General features: G+C 32.8%; 1 protein-coding gene across 1 annotated transcript; it reads left to right on the top strand.

Moving 5' to 3' along the window:
* Positions 1 to 11,171: 11,171 nt before the first annotated feature.
* Positions 11,172 to 12,504, top strand: LOC110914335. The gene is made up of 3 exons (XM_022159135.1): positions 11,172 to 11,524; positions 11,642 to 12,017; positions 12,169 to 12,504. The coding sequence occupies exons 1-3, from the start codon at positions 11,172 to 11,174 to the stop codon at positions 12,502 to 12,504; spliced, it is 1,065 nt and encodes a 354-aa protein (XP_022014827.1).
* Positions 12,505 to 18,886: the final 6,382 nt, after the last annotated feature.

Below are 18,886 nucleotides of genomic sequence, written 5' to 3' on the forward strand. Positions count from 1 at the left end.
TGGCCATGTTTATGTTTTAACATGGTCATGCTTTTCTTCCAACATGACCATGCTTCTGTTTTGGCATGATCATGTTCTTTGCACCTCATGTTGTAAAACGCAATGAAAACAAAAATCAATATTTTGCACTGTAGGTTCTAAAAAGCAAAAGCAATGGAGTTTTAACATGGCCATGTTTATGCTTTAACAATCCCATGCTTTTGTTCCAACATGACCATGCTTCTATTTTAGCATGATCATGTTATTTGCTTGTAAAATGCAATAAAACTAAAAATCAATATCAATGAAGTTTTAACATGGCCATGTTTATGTTTTAACATGGCCATGATTTTGTTCCAACATGACCATGTTTCTACGTGTTCTTTACACTCCAAGTTGTAAGACGCAATGAAACCAAAATTAATATTTTGTACTACAGGTTCTAAAAAGCAATAGAGTTTTAACATAGGTTCTAAAAAGCAATGTAGTTTTAACATGGGTATGCCTTAGTTCCAATATGATCATGATCATGCCTCTGTCCAAGCATCATCATGTTCTTTGCACTGCAGACTCTAAAACGCAATGAGTTTTAACGTGGTCATACCTTTGTTCCAACATGATCATGCTTCTATTTTAGCATGGTCATGTCTTTGTTTTAACATCCAGAAGAACAAAATGAAAAGAACTCTAACTAAAACATAATGATGTGAAAAACGCAATTGAGGTTTGATAACTAAAACGCAATGAAAATAAAATATAACATAACTTACAAAAGAACTCTGATTAATGACGGTGGACGGAAAAAGAACTCTGATACACCGTGGGGAAACTGGTGGCGGTGGAGCGGTGGCGGTGGATGGTGGAATGATGGTGTCAGATCTGAAAAACCCAACAGGTGGTTGAAGGTGGTGGTTTCAGATCTAGTTTCCGGCAAGATGGTGGCGATCGTAGGTCGTAGTGGTGGTGGTGGTGGAGGTGGTGGTGTTGGTTGTGATGTGGTAGTTTATAGTTTTGAAAATGGTGGATTTAAGTATACGGGTAAGAGAAATGAATTGCAGATGCTGGGTTTTTTTTGAAGATGGTGAGTTTTGACCAAAATGCCCCTCCTTATGTTTTTCATCTTTGCCACATGTCATCCTCTTATTGCTTCCTATCCTTCCTAGCGAAATTAATCTTCCTATTTGATCTTTTCCCAAGTAAAATATTCAATATCATATTTTATATTAATTGATATAATACCATATTTAAATTCATACTTAAATTATCTCCAAACTATTTTTTTGTTTTTTATATATAATTTTTTATTTTTTGAATTAAATTTCTCATTTATAGCCATCCTTTGATAACAAGTTTACTATTAAATTTACTAATATGTTTAGACTATATAAAAAGGTATAGCTTAAGAAATATTAATTTAAAAAACATCAATAAATACGTATTTGTTTTCATTTTATTTAGCCTCATGTATTTATAATACATAAGATAAAAGAAAACAATTTTCTCTCGTTATATCTTTATGAATTACAATAAATATAATTAATGGAAAATCGTTATCTAGATGTACTTTTGTTTTTAAAAAGACAAGCATTTTCATATGGTTTGAATATGATTTTTTCCATAGTCAAAAGTAAAGATAGACGTAAAATATTAATTGTTGTTAAAAATGAAATCTTTCGAGTGGGACATTTAATGTTGTCTACAAAGAAATTTTTAGAGTTTTGTTATTTGTATTAATATATTTTTAAATTATAATTATAATTATAATTATATTATAAATATAATTAATTTGTAACTTTTCATTATTAGATGTGATGTAATATATAATTATTTATTATAAATATTTTTTATTGCATCATTGTTGTACCTAATCATATATATAAAAAGGTATAGCTTAAGAAATATTAATTTAAAAAACATCAATAAATACGTATTTGTTTTCATTTTATTTAGCCCCATGTATTTGTAATACATAAGATAAAAGAAAACAATTTTCTCTCGTTATATCTTTACGAATTACACACGTGGTTTTAAAGATATAAATTTTTTATTTCGTATATACAATTACATTTATTCAACTCGTACAATATTGTTTTTATAGATATAACTTTCTATTATTTAATAAAATTACATTTACTCAACCCGTGCAATAAATGAGGTTTTTAAAGATATATTGTTTTATTATTTAGCATATAAATTTATCTATTCAACCCATATTACAAAAGTTGTGATTAGCGGGTTTGGTACCATATCTTATTTGATATTATTTAGTTACTTGCATCACTACACATGTATGAATGTTGTAATTAAGTGACCTATGTTTGACAAACAAATAGAGCTCGACTTCATAATTTAGTGTGTATAACATATTATGTTTAATTTAATAGCTGAAAATATGTCATAAGATGAATTTGACACCCATGTGTGAATGTAATAAAGTAAATCATATGGGGTACACATGACGCTCTATGAGGTGATCTCAATAGTTTTTTCCCGTCTAAATAAATAGATATAGATAATATTTATTAATAAGATTTAAATAAAAAATATATTATTTTAATCCATAAATTTTATCTTTTTATCTTTTACCCTAAACAAATTGATATAAATAATATTTGTTAATAAGATTCAAATAAAGAATATATCCTAAACAAATAGATATAGATAATATTTGTTAATAAGATTCAAATAAAGAACATATTAAGATAATATACAAAGAATTCATAAATTTATAAATATTGTTTTACTGGTAAATGGTGTTGCCCCGTGTTCTATTTTGTAGATCATACGTAATGGATTTTGAAAAATTTGATGATGATGTCTTGTTAGAATTTGTTGTTTTAGATATCATATATTAGATCTATGATAATCCAATAACAACTTTTTAAATTTAGGCATCTCGATAGCATTGTTATAAGCATTGTCAAGGGTATAAAGTGCAACAAATAACTTCTTCTTCTTCTTTTGATAAAGTGAAGTTAGAAAACACAGTTTTGTTTTTAAAAAGACAAGCATTTTCATATGGTTTGAATATGGTTTTTTCCATAGTCAAAAGTAAAGATAGACGTAAAATATTAATTGTTGTTAAAAATGAAATCTTTCGAGTGGGACATTTAATGTTGTCTACAAAGAAATTTTTAGAGTTTTGTTATTTGTATTAATATATTTTTAAATTATAATTATAATTATAATTATAATTATAATTATAATTATAAATATAATTAATTTGTAACTTTTCATTATTAGATGTGATGTAATATATAATTATTTATTATAAATATTTTTTTATTGCATCATTGTTGTACCTAATCATATGTACATAGGCTATTAACCTAGTATACAATATACAATATTAGGTTAGAACCCCGTGTGTTACACGGGTTGAATAAATGTAATGTAATTTAATATATTAAGTAATAAAAAGGTAAATATATTTATAAAAAAACCGTGTATTAGGTTGAATAAAACCATATATTACACAGGTTGTATAATATATAATTCAATCGGTTAAGAATAGGGGGAAGCGGAAAAAATAATGATTTGATATTGTGATTTAAAAGGAGAGAGGAGCAAACATATTATTATTTAATAAGAGAGTAAGACGTTCTATTACTTTGAAATCTCATATATGACCTTTAACTTCATATATTATATTTACTCTTTTCTAGCTTAATTTAGTTAGCTTAAATATTATATATATGGAGAATACTATTGTGTATAGAAAAAATAGAAAAATAAAAACAAAAAAAAGAGTAAAAATAAATTTAAGCTTAAAATGTATTATATAAAAATATGAAAATAGAAAAATAAAAACAAAAAAGGGTAAAAATAAATTTAAGCTTAAAATGTGTTATATAAAAATATGAGCATATAAGAAAACTTAAAAGTTAAAAAAAAAAGTGTAAATTGACTATTTATTAGATTGTTTTTAATAAATTAGGTATTTTTTATATTTTAACTATTTGTAAGGACATATATGATATTTTTGGTTTTTGTAAGGGATTTATATGATATTTTTCATTTTTTGCTGGGCATATATGAAATTTTTCAAGTTTGTAAGAGTATATATGAAATTAATCCTATTATTATTATTAATAAAAGGTAATGATAAATTAAAAGATTAAAGATTAAGTGATAATTAAATAAATAAGCATTAGGGAATTAAATTTAATAAAAAGGAAAAGCCAATCACATATGTATAGTATACGTTCAAGGAATTCAAAATTTTAAAATTAAACTTCCTTAATTTTAGGATTTATAAAAGCAGATATATTTGAAATTTAAAGTATTTATCTACAGTATAATAGGTGCTGATAATTCTATTTAAACGAGAAAACACATTAAAGGGCTTCCTATTTAATGACATGTGTCCTTCATACGATTTACTTTATTATTTAATTCATATACGTTAAATAACTTTAATAAAAAAACATATGTGCTTTTTCGTTGTCCTGCGGTACTAATAATGATAACATGTGAAGTGTGAACACATGTTCCTTCATTATATTTTATATTTTACTTATATATTTATGTATTGTGATGTTTCTACTTCAAACAATCAGACCAAAAAAAACTCACAGAAAACTAGATTGTTCAAGATTTACCATTCTTATTATGAAAATTTTCATCCGTTGTAATTTTTATTCTATTTTTCTAAATTATATGAGTTGTGATTCGATTTTTCTTCTTTTTCCTTTTATCTTTTGAAAATTCCAATTACGAATAGAAAAAAGAGTAATGTAATTAACTTTTGATTAAGTTTTACCCACATTTGCAATAAAACTCCTCTAAAGTGGATTGTTTTAGTTCCATGACTTCGTTTATTGTTTTAAAATGAAATTATAAATAAAACATTTAAAAAATTATTTTATCGGTATTATTAAGTATTTGATATTTGTAGTATTTCATCAATCAAATATATGTAACTCAACGAAACACTTAAATACATTTAAATAGTATAAGACCCTCTAAACCTTGTAAGGGTATACGGGGTGCCTTCGGGCAACCCCTTCGGTGAGTCCAAATACCGATCGGTATTGTGCCGCCAATGTCAGCGGTGAAGAGAGAGAGGGTGGAAAACGGTGTGCGGCTGCCGAAGAGGGGGGAGGAGAGAGGGAGGAGAGAGAGAGGAGAGAGGGAGACTTGGTCCAATCAGGTATTTTCTTTTTTTTTTTTTTTTTTTTTTTTTTTAAAAAAAACCAATTCACCTAATAGGGGAGTGGCGCCATCAAATGGGGGTGTTAGGGGAGTTTAAGAGGGGAGTTGACGTGGCACACGGGGATTGGTTTGGCGTAAGAGAGGGCACTCACCTATTAGGTGTGCACCCCCTTCACCCTAATACAATAAAAAAATGGGAAGTATCTTCTTCAACGTGGTCTCTTTAAAGTCAATTTTTTTGAAAGAAACTAATTAGGCAAGTTAGAGATTTGACTTGCCCTCCGATATAGAAAGTCAGCAAATAACTTAGATGTGGACAAAACAGATACCCACACAGTAGCCTTCTTAGAACTTTCCGTTTATATACTTTATATATGTATACATACGTAAAAGAGGGTTTCCGTTTATATTACCCACACGGTAGCCTTCGAAGAACTTTCCACTAATATATATAAACCGATTACTTTCTAGCTTAAAAAATTACTTATATTAAAAACTATTTATAATTAATTTTTTTTTAACAGCAAACAAACTTTATTTATAACGCTAGCAAGAAGCTAGCCACCAACAATCCGGGGATCAAGTCCGAAAAAACAATAACCGAAAAGACACAAAAAACACATCCATCACATTTTCAATCAAAAGGAGGTGTCGGTCAGGAGAATCATGGAAGAGATAAAGGTCATGAGCTATTTGTGGATTACTAAATGCGGTAGGATGACGGACATGACTTGGGATTCTTGGGGTAGATTTGATTCATTAAAGATGGGATAGGTTTCGGGGCTTGGTTTTTATTTTCGGCTATTCCTAGCTTTCCAAATACTCCAAAACGCCGTTAAAATAACCCCATAGAACGCTTTTTTAGCACGAGTACCACTCTTAGCAGTCAAGTGTAAAGAAAGCAATCCCGAACATGGAATGCGAAGAAAGGCGGCACTTGACACCAAGAAAACACCAATTGCCACACCTCCATAAATACCAGACAACCCGTAAATAAATGGTCAACCGACTCATATTAGTCTCACAAATGCTACACAATTGTGGACCAACGCGTATGTTTCGCCAAGACAATGCATCAACCTTTGGGAGGCGATCAAGAAAAGCTCGCCACACAACTACTACCACCTTCTTGGGGACCCAATTGCACCACTCAAAAGAAGAAGCCGGAATAACATTTGTTGCTTCAAATACACATTTCTTAACATTCTTTACTGAGAATTCATTCGAGCTACCCACTGTCCAAGACCAAGTATCAATACCAAAGGAGGTTGTCACACCAATCAAAAGAAGCAGCAGGTTATCAAGCTCATATTGTTCTTCATTTGAAAAATCTAATCTTCTCCATTCACCATTAAAATTCGAGTGTTGTGAAGAAGTTGCAACCGATCCGAAACCAAGCAAGCTTTATTCTTTTCCAATGTAAAAAGTAGAGGAAACTTTTTATGCAACACATCATCCGATAGCCACCAATCGTACCAGAAAAAAATAGTCGACCCATTCCGAAGATTAGCTTTGATGGCTTTATCCGATCCAATTGAAAGCAAACTTGGTACACTAGCTATTTGCTTCCAAGCACTCCCTATAGAAATCTTGACCGGAATATTAGTCCATCCCCGACTACTGCCATGTATAGACCACACCACCTTACGCCAAAGTGAGTCGCGACTCGTTTTAAATCGCCACCACCACTTTGACAACAAGCTGAACTTCGCGTCTCGAAGAGAACCCAGCCCAATACCCCCATATTCAACTGGAGCGACAACTTTATCCCAAGCCAACCAACTCATTTTGTCCACCTCATCCATACTACCCCAAAAGAAGTTGCGGCATAATTTCTCCAAGTCGTTTATTACTTGAACGGGAGCCCGAAATAGAGAAAAATAATACAAAGGGAGCGAACATAAAACCGATTTTAGGAGCGTTATCCTACCCTCATAAGAAAGACACTTAGATTTCCAAGAAGACAACCTCTTTCGAACCTTTTCTAAAACCGGATCCCAACTTCTAACAAGGTTCATATTAGATGCAATGGGAACACCAAGATGGGTGAAAGGAAAACGACCTGACGCCACTCGCAAATCCGAAGCCATCTCAGCGATTTCATTGTCATTCACACCAACACCATAAAAGTGGCTTTTCCTTGAACTAATCCTCAAGTCAGAAATCAAATAGAAACCCCGCAATAACCGTCTTAAATTCAGCGCATTCCCCTTCGACCACTCCCCACAAAACACCACATCATCCGCATACATAAAATGGGAGAGCATAGGACCCGTTCCACCCACCCGAATTCCATTAAAAACGTCCAAGTAAGTAGCCCGTCTTATAATCCGGGTTAGACCCTCCATGGCAAGGATAAATAAAAATGGGGACAACGGGTCCCCTTGGCGTAGACCACGTTGGCATGAGAACTCATATGTCGGTGACCCATTAACCAAGACGGAAGCACGGGAGCTCCGAACAATAGACATAACCCAACCACGCTACTTTGATGAGAAATTCATTTGCGGCAAGATGTCTTCCAAAAAATCCCACCTCAAAGAATCATAAGCTTTCTCTATATCAACCTTTAGAAAAAAAAAAACCTTTTAGCTTCGACCTCTTCAACCAAGCAATTCTCTCAGTAAGAATCAAAGGCCCATCAAGAATATTTTGATCACTGAGAAAGGCGGTTTGTTCCTCAGAAACAAGCCGTGGCATAAACTGTTTCAGGCGCAGAACAAGGACCTTGGACAACACTTTATTCAAAACACCGGCGCTTGATCACGACCCTTTGGAATAAGAGCAATGAAAGCCGAAAAGCATCCCGGACGAATGGAACCATTCGCATGAAACTCCACAAACATATTCAAGAAGTCTTGCTTCAAAATAGACCAAAACTTACGAATAAAAGTGAAGTTGAAACCGTCAGGTCCTGGCGCTTTGCTCCCATCACAATAAAAAACTGCATTTGTAATCTCGTCCATAGAAAACGGGCTATCCAATAAAGCAACTTCATCAACAGAAAGCCGCATGATATCAGGACAGATAAACGTTGGCTTAGCTCTACCACAATCGCTAAACTTGTCCTCCAAAAAATATGCAATTATAGCCTTAACATGACCCGGGTCCGAGACCCACAGACCATTACTACGTACCCCATGAATTCTATTATTCGCCGTATTGAGCTTTATGATACCATGATAATATTTAGAATTCTCATCCCCATCGATAGCCCATTTAACTCTAGATTTTTGTTGCGCGTCCAATGTTCTCAACCTCTCTTCTTCAAACAATGACTTCTTCTCTATAACCCGGGCCTCCATTTCGGATTCGATCAATGCTCGAGATTCGGCAATTTTCTCCAACTCTTCAATTCTGCGCTTACAACCCGAATACTTCTCATCTCTTTGCCTACGTTCAGCATTCACCCACAATTTAATTCTACCTTTTAATCATTTCAACTTTGCTGCTAAGGAAACATCGGCAAGCCCTGAAAACTCTAAATAAGAAACAACAGAATTAACAAATACCACAAACCTCAGCAACTCCAACCACGAGTTGTAAAACCGGAAAAGAATATGGCCAAAATCCGCATCTTTCAACGAGAGCAATATCGGACAATGATCTGAAAGGTGTCGAGCAAGTGACGTGACTGCCGCTCCTGACCAAGATACCATAAAGTTATTACAAACCAAGACCCTATCCAATTTACTTAACTTGTCACCCTGCCCGGACATATAAGTGTACTTATACCCGCACTTATTATACTCAAAGAGCTCCGCCTCCCTAATAAAGTTGTTGAAATAAAGCGCATTTTGTAATGAGAATTCCGAATTGCACCTTTCATCTGCACATCGCACCTCATTAAAGTCCCCCCAAAAAACCCACAACCCACATAAAGATCGTCTATACAATAACAACTCATTCCGAAAACTCCGTCGACTCGCTAGATCATTAGGTGCATGAACATTTGCAATATTTACATGAACATTAGCATGAACCATTAGTCCTGAAACCACCAGAACATGGCGAGACTTAATAACCCCAGATTGACGAAAACAAGATGGATCCCACCAACAAATTAAACCCCCTGCATTCCCTTTCGAATCTACACAATCAAATTGAAAAACAGAGTTACCCCAAAACCTTGAAAGCAACCAAAGAGGAGGATTCGTTATCTTCGATTCTTGCAAGGCCATGAAATTCACACCCTAATGCATCCTCAAACCCCTAACCCAATTTGCCTTTCCTTTGCGCCTTATCCCACGGATGTTCAATGAAAGAAAATTTATTGACAATCCAACACCCCATTCTCCGAAATAATCTTCTCTGCAATCGGGCTACAAAAATTTTTCAAATCCATACCAACCAACTCCCCTACCTGAACTGTGGCATTTACCTCCTTATTAAGACCCACCGCCTCCTCTACCATTGGATTTGAAATCGGATCCGAAGACCCAGGAACATCCACAAGAGCGATAGAAGGAACGACATCCGGCTGCACAGGTTCTGTATCACCAACTACTTGATCACTCCGAGCCAAGGTGACCTCCACCGATTCTTCCGACAACCTTGTATTCAAGTCCGGACACCTAAGTTCATTATCCTGAAAAAAAAAGAATTAGAAAATAAAGGACCACGATAATTATCCTCTGGCGAATTATTAAACACCAAACGAGGCCTCTTCCTGCTCTTTACCGAATTGAAACAACCCATGTTAAAGCCCATCCCACTATTCTCAACAAACTCATTTGACTGAAACCCATGTCCCTGGCCCACACCAACCAGCCCAGTATCAGTTTGGCCCACACAATTTGAATGCTGAGCGGGAATAGTCGTATCCACCATAGAAGGAAAGTCTTCATTGACAAGGTATGTCATATTAAATGTGTTTGCTATAGAAGGGTTACTAAATTTTCATAAACTTTACCATGGGTTGTAAACGTGTAATAAAAAGTTATAAATGTTTTGATTGCTTATTATTTGTTTTTATAAATTACTTTGTATTAAAAAATTAATATTTTTTTAAAACAAATGAATACAATACTAATATAATAAGTTAACACACAAAAGGCCTCTTCAAAAAAGTTAAACATTTATAAATTAATACAATACTAGTAATAATAATAAGTTAATAAACGACTGATAACGTTAAGCTTCTCAAAACAATTTTAGAGTAGTACTAAATGTTTTGGAATAGTCTAATGGAAACAATAAAAAAACACAACTAAAAATGTTTAAGTATTTAAACAATAAAAAAACATGATACTGACGATAAAGTAAAAATCTAATGGAAACATCAATTTGATAATAACAATTTTAAGAAGATATTAAAGTTAATTACACAGATAGACCTTGTGGTTTATTGAAAGTAATACCTTTGAGTACTAACCTATTTTTTTAAACGGGTTTAGGGTCTATGGTTTTGATTTTGTAACACATTTGAGTATTAAGACTTACTGTTGTTAATTTTTCTGTTAAATTAGTGTAAAATGACTAAAATACCCTTATATAATTTTCTGTTAGTACTCAAAAGTGTTACCTTCAATAAACAACAAGGATCATCTGTGTAATTCACTCTAAAAATATAAAAGTTCACTATATTTGTAAAAAATAATATTATAAAATATGCTATATAAACGTGGTCTTCGACAAGGAGACCCGATGTCTCCATATCTTTTTACCCTCATCATGGAGGTCCTCTCTTCTATGCTTCAAAGAGCGGCTCATTCTAGTTCATTCAATATCATGCTCCTTGTGCTAGACAGAAGATCATCAATGTCTCGTTTGCTGATGACCTCTTCATCTTTGTCCATGGCGACATAGTTTCAGTTCGGAAAATCAAGGAAGTGTTACAAAGTTTTACTGCTTTATCCGGTCTGGTCCCAAGCCCGTCAAAGAGCACTGTTTTCTTTGGGAATGTTCCGCACCAGATTAGACATGAGATCCTTCAAGTTATGCCTTTTCAAGAAGGGAGCTTGCCTGTTCAATACTCAGGGGTTCCGCTAATTTCCTAGAGGTTGAAGTCCAGTGATTGCAAGCTTTTGGTGGAACGCATGGATAAGAAAATTGATAACTGGATGACTAAATCTCTCTCTTTTGCTGGCCGTCTTCAGTTAATAAATTCTGTCCTTTCTTCTATGCATATTTTTTGGGCAGCCGTCTTTATTATTCCAGCTCATGTTACCAAGGATCTAGAGAAGAGAATGAGGCATTTCTTATGGAATAAAGGTCGTCAAGGAAAAGTTCATGCTAAAGTGGCATGGAAGGAGGTTTGTCTGCCGAAGGAGGAAGGTGGTTTGGGTATCAAGAGTATATCGGATGTTAATAAGGCTCTCATAACAAACCACATATGGAGTATCATTAGCAACAGGCGCTCTTTATGGGTCCAATGGATTCAATCTCACAAGTTAAAAGGTAGAAGCTTATGGGATATTCCATGTCGAGGAAGTATAAGTTGGGGATGGTGGAAAATCATGTCCATTCGTAGTCTTTTGCGGGCTTTTATATGGAAATCTATATGAAGTGGAGCTCAAACTAATGCGTGGAGCGAAAACTGGTGTCAATATAGCCCGTTGAGCTCGTTTATCTCTCCACAGATCATTGCTAGTGCAGGTTTTACGCTTCAGTCCTCTGTTGATAGTCTCTTTGATGATCACGGCCAATGGAAGTGGCCTCAAGATTGGTTTGACTTATTTCCAGTGTTAATCAATATTGACACTCCTAATTTAGTCCAACAAGTGGAAGATAGGCTAATCTGGAAAGATTTGGAGGGGACTCCTCGGCAATTCGGCTCGAAAGAGGTGTGGAACAATATTCGGAATCGTAACTCCACAGTTGCTTGGGCGAATCTTATTTGGTTCCCTCAATGCATTCCACGGCATTTGTTTCACATGTGGTTGGTCATTAAGAATAAGTTAAGAACTCAAGACCGTTTAGGGGCATGGGAAGCGGGTAGTGAAACCAATCTAAGGCTGATGTGTTGTCCGTTATGCAAGTATGATCGTGACTCAAGGGACCACCTTTTTTTTTAAATGTGCTTTTGCTGCTCAGGTGTGGAACAATGTCAAGTCTATGGTTGATATGAGTAATGTAAATGACTCATGGGAGTCTATTAAGGACTGGATGGTTCAACATGCTAACACGAAGAAGATCGATCACATTGTTTGCAAAATGGTAGTTGCAGCTTCAACATACTTCATTTGGCAGGAAAGAAACAATCGCTTCTTTTCTCAAAACCAAAGCAGTGTTTCAATGGTGACCGAAAGAATAGTAAATACAATCAGATTACGTGTGATGGGATTCAACCCTAGTGGGGATGCGAATCACACAAGGATGTTGAAGAAGTGGAAGATTCCTACTCATGAAGATGACAATGGCCCGGGCTAGATCTGGATAGGTTTTGTTTTTGTGTTGCTAGTCTTGGTTGAGTCTGTTTCTTGGTTGTGTTAGTGTGTGTCTGTTTGTTGGTCGTTTTTGCTGGTTGTCCTAGTCTTGGTATGCCAAGTCTAGTTTTGTGTATCCATCTTGATGCACATGTATTATTCTTTGATTATTTATAAAATTCACCGGGGTAACCCTTTACCCCAAAAAAAAGTAATACACATACAATTAGCAAACGTCTATTGTGAAAGAAAATATTGTAGTAGGGACAATGTTTAATTTTTTTATTATTTTTTATATAACTAATTTAAAAAGAATTATATTAGATATAAAACTCATTCATATCATATTTAATATAATATAGCACAAACATCTTTTTTTTATCTTTTATTACATACGAACCTAAAATTTTTATTACGATTCTTTTTTAGTTTAGTTAATATTATATTATATAAATATTATGTTATGTGTTAAGTTGTGTTATATTATATTATACCATATATTATATTCTTTGTTTAGTTTAGTTAACATGACATTTAAATTTAAATACTAATAAAGGATTACATCTAATGCCAAATGGCTTTCTCTCCTCAAACCTATTTTCAATTAATGCCACATGGCAATTTTATATTTAATTCATTAATTAATAATATATAACAATAAATAACTAATTTTGATTTATGATTAAAATGTATACATAAATGATCAATAATTTTAAAAACTATGATTTTAGTACTTTTTAAAATAAAATAGTTTAAATTACAAAAAAATTGTCATCCATGTATGAGATTATATAGAAAATCGATATATAAGTTTTTCCAACATATAAATAAAAGCTAAAAAAGAGCAACTAACCAAAGGACTATCTCGCAAAAAGACAAAAATTTTATTGAACTATGTTTTAAAATTATAGACTCAGAGAACTTAACGTTTTGAAGTTTTATAGATGAGATAATATTAAGGTTTGTAGCTACACCGATTTATAATCAATAAATGTGTTTTCAATTTAATAGAAGTAGTATATTAATATCATTTTATATTCATTTGTGACGTCATCAATTAACCTTTAATAATGAAAAAAAATTGTTCATCATATATAAACCTTTAACTTATATCATAACATTACAATAACTATTTATTAATTAAATCTTCATAACAATTATTAGTAAGAATAACAATTTAATTTATGTCATACCAGTAAAATTGACTTTTTATCAATAAAGAGAAAAATAATAACTTAAATAATGATTTTTGCAAACATAATTGAGGTCTTCGAGATTTATTTTAAATAAAAGTTATATTTAAAAGATACACAATTATAGAAATTATTATTATATTTATACACTGATATATGTAACGTAATAGGTAATTTCATTCATATTAATAATATATAAATTTGTATATTGCATGTTTTAAATATGGTATTTTAATTTCATTCAGTATTCAACCTTTGTATTACACGATTATTTTGGTATTTTCAGTGTTACTAATTAAGATGGGCTGGTTTTTGTGATAAATTCAAGTTAATGTGTCAACTATCATATGGTAATAAAAATTCGTTTATATAAAGTTTCGTTACTAATTAATATAGGTCGTAAGTTTTTAAAGATTATATAATTATATCGTTTAAGTTATATAAAATTTTGTAAAGATTATATAATTATATCGTATATAATGTATAAACTCGTGTAATACACGGGTCTATAAACTAGTAATATAATATAACACAACATAATATTTATATAATATAATATTAACTAAACAAAACTAAGAAGGTGTATTGAAATCAACTCCAGGGCAAGGTATATTGTTACCAAAAGAAGGTGGCATGAACTTATTGTCATATTGTGATGCGGATTGGTTAGGATGCCCTTTGTCAAGAAAGTCTCGATCTGGTTACTTATTGTCTCTCGGAGGAGCGCCCATATCATGGAAGTCAAAGAAGCAATCAGTAGTTTCAAGATCATCTGTGGAGGCAGAGTACAGAGCCATGGTTACTACTGTCAGTGAGGTGATTTGGGCAAATTGGATGTTTTTAGTGAATTAGATGCTAAACAAGGAGAACCAACTGTTTTGTTCTGCGATAACCAACGGCTAGGCATGTAGCGAACAATCCAGTCTTCCATGAGAGAACAAAGCATACAGAGATGGATTGTTACTTTGTCCTTGAAAGAGTTGAAAACAGAGAAGTTGAACCGGTTTATATTAGCTCCAAAAATCAAGTTGCAGATTTGTTAACCAAGTCCCTTGAAGCTCAGCACCTTAATTCTCTACTGAGCAAGTTGGGCATTCGAAATCTACATGTTCCAACTTGAGGAGGAGTATTGAAAATGCATTATTTTGTGCATAATTATCTCTCCTTGTTTCACTCTCAATCAAAGACCCATGCATATCTCCAGCCATTATTTTAATTCTTTTTTATTAGCTTCCTTCGTTTGGTCTATTGTATTGCTTATTTAAGGCCTATTCTTTTTTGTATTTTATTATAAAAAAGGCATATGCCAAATGAATAAAAACTCTGATTATCAATTTTTATATATTTATACGTGTAAAATTATTTGTTTGTTAAATGTCTTTAGTAACCTAAAAATTGAACAACTACTTTGTGATAACAAAGCTGCATTTTGAATTAAAAAATAACATTAAAGTATTAGTCAACAAAATACATTGGTTAAAATCAAAAGGGTAACTCAGGAGGATGTTGAAATATTCTAATTCAATCAAAGGAAGTTTTCTTTTATTTAAGGGGTAGTAATCAAATTTTAAAAGTGTTCCAATTAAGTCACTTATGTTTTAAAAGTGTTCCAATCAGGTCACTCAACATTTATTTTTTATTAAAATTAAGGGTTTTTTAATCATTTTCAAAGGTAACCGTGTTGATGTGGATTTTTGTTTATTTTTTTTCTTTTATTTGATGCTAAAGTCGAGTGATGATGTGGATTTTAACTTTTTTTATTTTTAATGAAATTAAAGTGTTTTTATTTTTAATAAATATAATTTCATATATTAAAATAATCTGATCATAACATCTTATGCTCCATTTTTTTTCTTGACAAATGGAAAAAGGACATGACTCAATTTGAATGTTAAGTTATTTAACTGCGATAAAAACGATACAAGTGACCTAAATTTTTTGAAAGATGTGAATTATTCATGAATGTCGGGAGGTCTAGCATACGTTCTCTTAACCGGGTCCGCGCTAGAGAGCCCCCTCGCACAATAGATGCCCAATTTTTTTGAACAGTGACTTTCTTTTTTGAGTGAACCAATGTCACACCGCCTAATCGGCGGCCCTAGCCAAGTCTGCCCAGACTTACGTTTTCTTAATCGGGCCCGCGCTGGGTTGGCCAGACTTGGTTACGGTGTTCCCCCGAAAACCGTACTGCCTCCACATGATAAGCCTCGCTAAAGTAACAGCCAGATGAGAACTGGGGTGCGGCTCAGGATCTCCTTAAAACCAGAATCAAATGAAACGTATGGAGCCAAATCTTTAATCCAGCTGCAACAAAGATGTACCTACCGATCTAGTCCAACAATCCCCCACCACCGCGATCCACTAGGGTTCCAGATCTGATAATAACCATTAAACGCACCCACCACTTGTTTCATCTCAGATACGTGAATCGATTATCGAGATCTATGAAGGTTTCAAATTTGAAGGAGGTTATCATGGGTTGAAGAGTTTCGATCAAAAAGGTGAGGGTGATTCTAGTGTCGGTTGCCGGAGTGGTGCTGGTGAAGGGTTTAGGTGGTTACCGGAATGGTGGTAGTATGGCATTTAAGCCGTCACCAAAGTGGTGGTCGGTGTGGTGGCGAAATGGGGTCGAAGTTGTGGTCGTGATGAGGCTTAGGTACAGTGGGTGGGTTTTACAGAGAAAGAAGAAGAAAGTGTGTTTGTGAGTGAGTGTGAGAGAGAGACTATGTTGGTTATAAATATATTATATGTTATCTTGTTTATTTTATAAATGCTAAATAAATAGGTAAAATTACAAAATTACCCTCATGTGCCTTGCACATGATCATAGTTAACTTAAAATATTAACTTAGTTAGTGCTAAAGGACGTAGTGTGTAATGAGTTTTACAAATAAATGATTGTGACTGTAATTATTGAAGTTAAAGGTTATCTACTGCAATCCGATACAAACATAAAGGACGAAAAATGTAACTTACCTAAAACACTATTAAAACTTGGTTACTAGTAAATTTAATACGAAATGTAAAATCTTAAAAATGTAAAATCTTGAATTAAGGGTTTGAGGTGTATGTTGTCATGGTACGGAACCGTTGTAATTGACCAAGTGTAGTTGTAATTGATCTAGACTAACCAAGTATAGTTGTTTCATGTTTTGTGAATCATCCTTGTTAACATAGATTGGCCAATATTGACCAATTGATCAAGTACAGATGTGTGATTGACCAATGAAAACATTAAATATTTAGATTGTCCTTTTTCTTATTAGCTAAGTTGGTTCTTTAAATCGATAATCCGTTGGTTAACTTTTTGTCCGTAAAATAACACTTAGATGTTTGAGTTTTTCGTCCAAATCTACATACACTGTTGATCATCGTTCTGATAAATATATTAAGTTGTTATTTTTATTTTCACTTTCTATCAAAACAAAATGTAAAAGCCTTTTAAATAGTCACCCTATACATTATTCTAGAATGGGGTTGGCTCAAGCAAATGATTATTCATGAAATCCTTGGAAGGGACGGTGACGGTCCTCATTGTGAGTCTACACATGCAGTAAAATATTATTATGTATTTAATATTTTTTATATAAAAAAATACAAGAAAATACCAAGAAATCTTGGTTTCACACTACTCTGGGTAGCTGATTCTAAAGAGACTTTTTGGTATCTTAAGTCAATAATTATTTTTTAAATCCAACTGTACACACAAATTGAAAAAAAAAAAAAAGAAAAAGAAAACCTTTAACATTTATACCTTTCTAAAATAAGAAATAGAAGTTTTTCGTCAGATCTTTTAACATATACACATTTAGAATCATTTTATTCATGTATCTATCATAATCGTATGGTATTTAGTCTATTAAGTCTTGTCGTCATACGCGTTAAGTAATTAGATAGACTTGAATGACAATTGTGGCAAATAATGCAAGCAGGTTCGATGGTGAAATGCAAAGGAAGGTTCAAAGGACCATGGTTTTGATTGATATCGTGGCTTGACTAGATCCATATCTTATATGGCTATTTTATTTGGTCCTTCTAGACTGCTTTGTTTTTCTTCATCAACGGTCGTCTTCTCCCAACCTATCTCACTTTTCAACTTTAGTCCTTTTATTATACCCAGTTTCAGGATTTGGCTTTTGCAAAAACTTTTTGTAATTTTTGGATCAAACTTCATCTTTTTATTTTATACTAAACGAATATATATGTTGACATTTTTTTTATTATATTCAGTTTCTGAATTTTATATCTAATGAAAGTTGAAATGAATGAGGCATATAACAAGCACTGCATAGGAGACAAGTCATCTGGGAGCTACCCGCGACTCGATTATTAAAAGCTTGAATCGAGCAAAGTTTAAATGAACTCAAGCAAAAACTCCTACGAAAATTAGTCCGAGCATGACTAGCCTCATGAATTTAAAAAAACCATTATCAAGAAAAGTATACTAATTATAAATTTATATATGAAAATTTATACATAATAAAAAAAGTTTATTATATATAACATTATGATTACTTAATTAAAAGTAAACAATATATATTATGTTATATATAAAACTATAACTATATGATATGAAATAAATGGTATATATAAATCAAATAACCAATTATATCATAAATAATATTTACGATTGATCTCGAGTCAAGCTCCAGGTTGAAAAAATATCAACAAACAGATATTGATCAATTTTAGAGATAGAACTTAAACTAAGCAGCCAAACTCAAATTCAAGCTCTTTTAAATTAAACGAGCTAAGCTCGGTTATCTTGTGAGCACCCATACCCTCGAGCTTGGCTCGTGTTCATAGAACTCAACCTAACAAGCTGAACTCAAGTTTGAGATCTTTTAAATTAAACAAGCTAACCTCAGTCTTTTTGTGAACACCCATATTCGAGCTCGGCTCGTGTTCATAGAGCTCAAATTAACGTGCCCAATTCAAGTTCGGGCTCTTACAAATTAAACACGCTAAGCTTGGTTGTCTTGTGATCACCCATATCCGAGCTCAGCTCGTTAAGGCCAATTTAGAATAAAGGACCAAAAATGTAAAAAGTTGTAATTAAAAGGTGAAAATTGGAAATTAACTTTTTACTAAGAACCTCGAGTCCTCGACCCCTACCCCACCTTCCAAAAGGTGTTCCTCGACGTATTCCTATATAAACCAACCAACAAACATAACTATATATTCATACCTATC

The sequence above is a fragment of the Helianthus annuus genome, chromosome 15, assembly GCF_002127325.2.
Source record: "Helianthus annuus cultivar XRQ/B chromosome 15, HanXRQr2.0-SUNRISE, whole genome shotgun sequence".
Classification (NCBI taxonomy): Eukaryota; Viridiplantae; Streptophyta; class Magnoliopsida; order Asterales; family Asteraceae; genus Helianthus; species Helianthus annuus.

Coding starts and splice junctions, on each gene's coding strand:
- LOC110914335 (XM_022159135.1), top strand. CDS start 11,172: ATGGATAAGAAAATTGATAACTGGATGACTAAATCTCTCTCTTTTGCT. Junction 11,525..11,641: donor CAATGGATTCAATCTCACAA/GTTAAAAGGTAG, acceptor ATCTATATGAAG/TGGAGCTCAAACTAATGCGT. Junction 12,018..12,168: donor ATTTGTTTCACATGTGGTTG/GTCATTAAGAAT, acceptor TTTGCTGCTCAG/GTGTGGAACAATGTCAAGTC.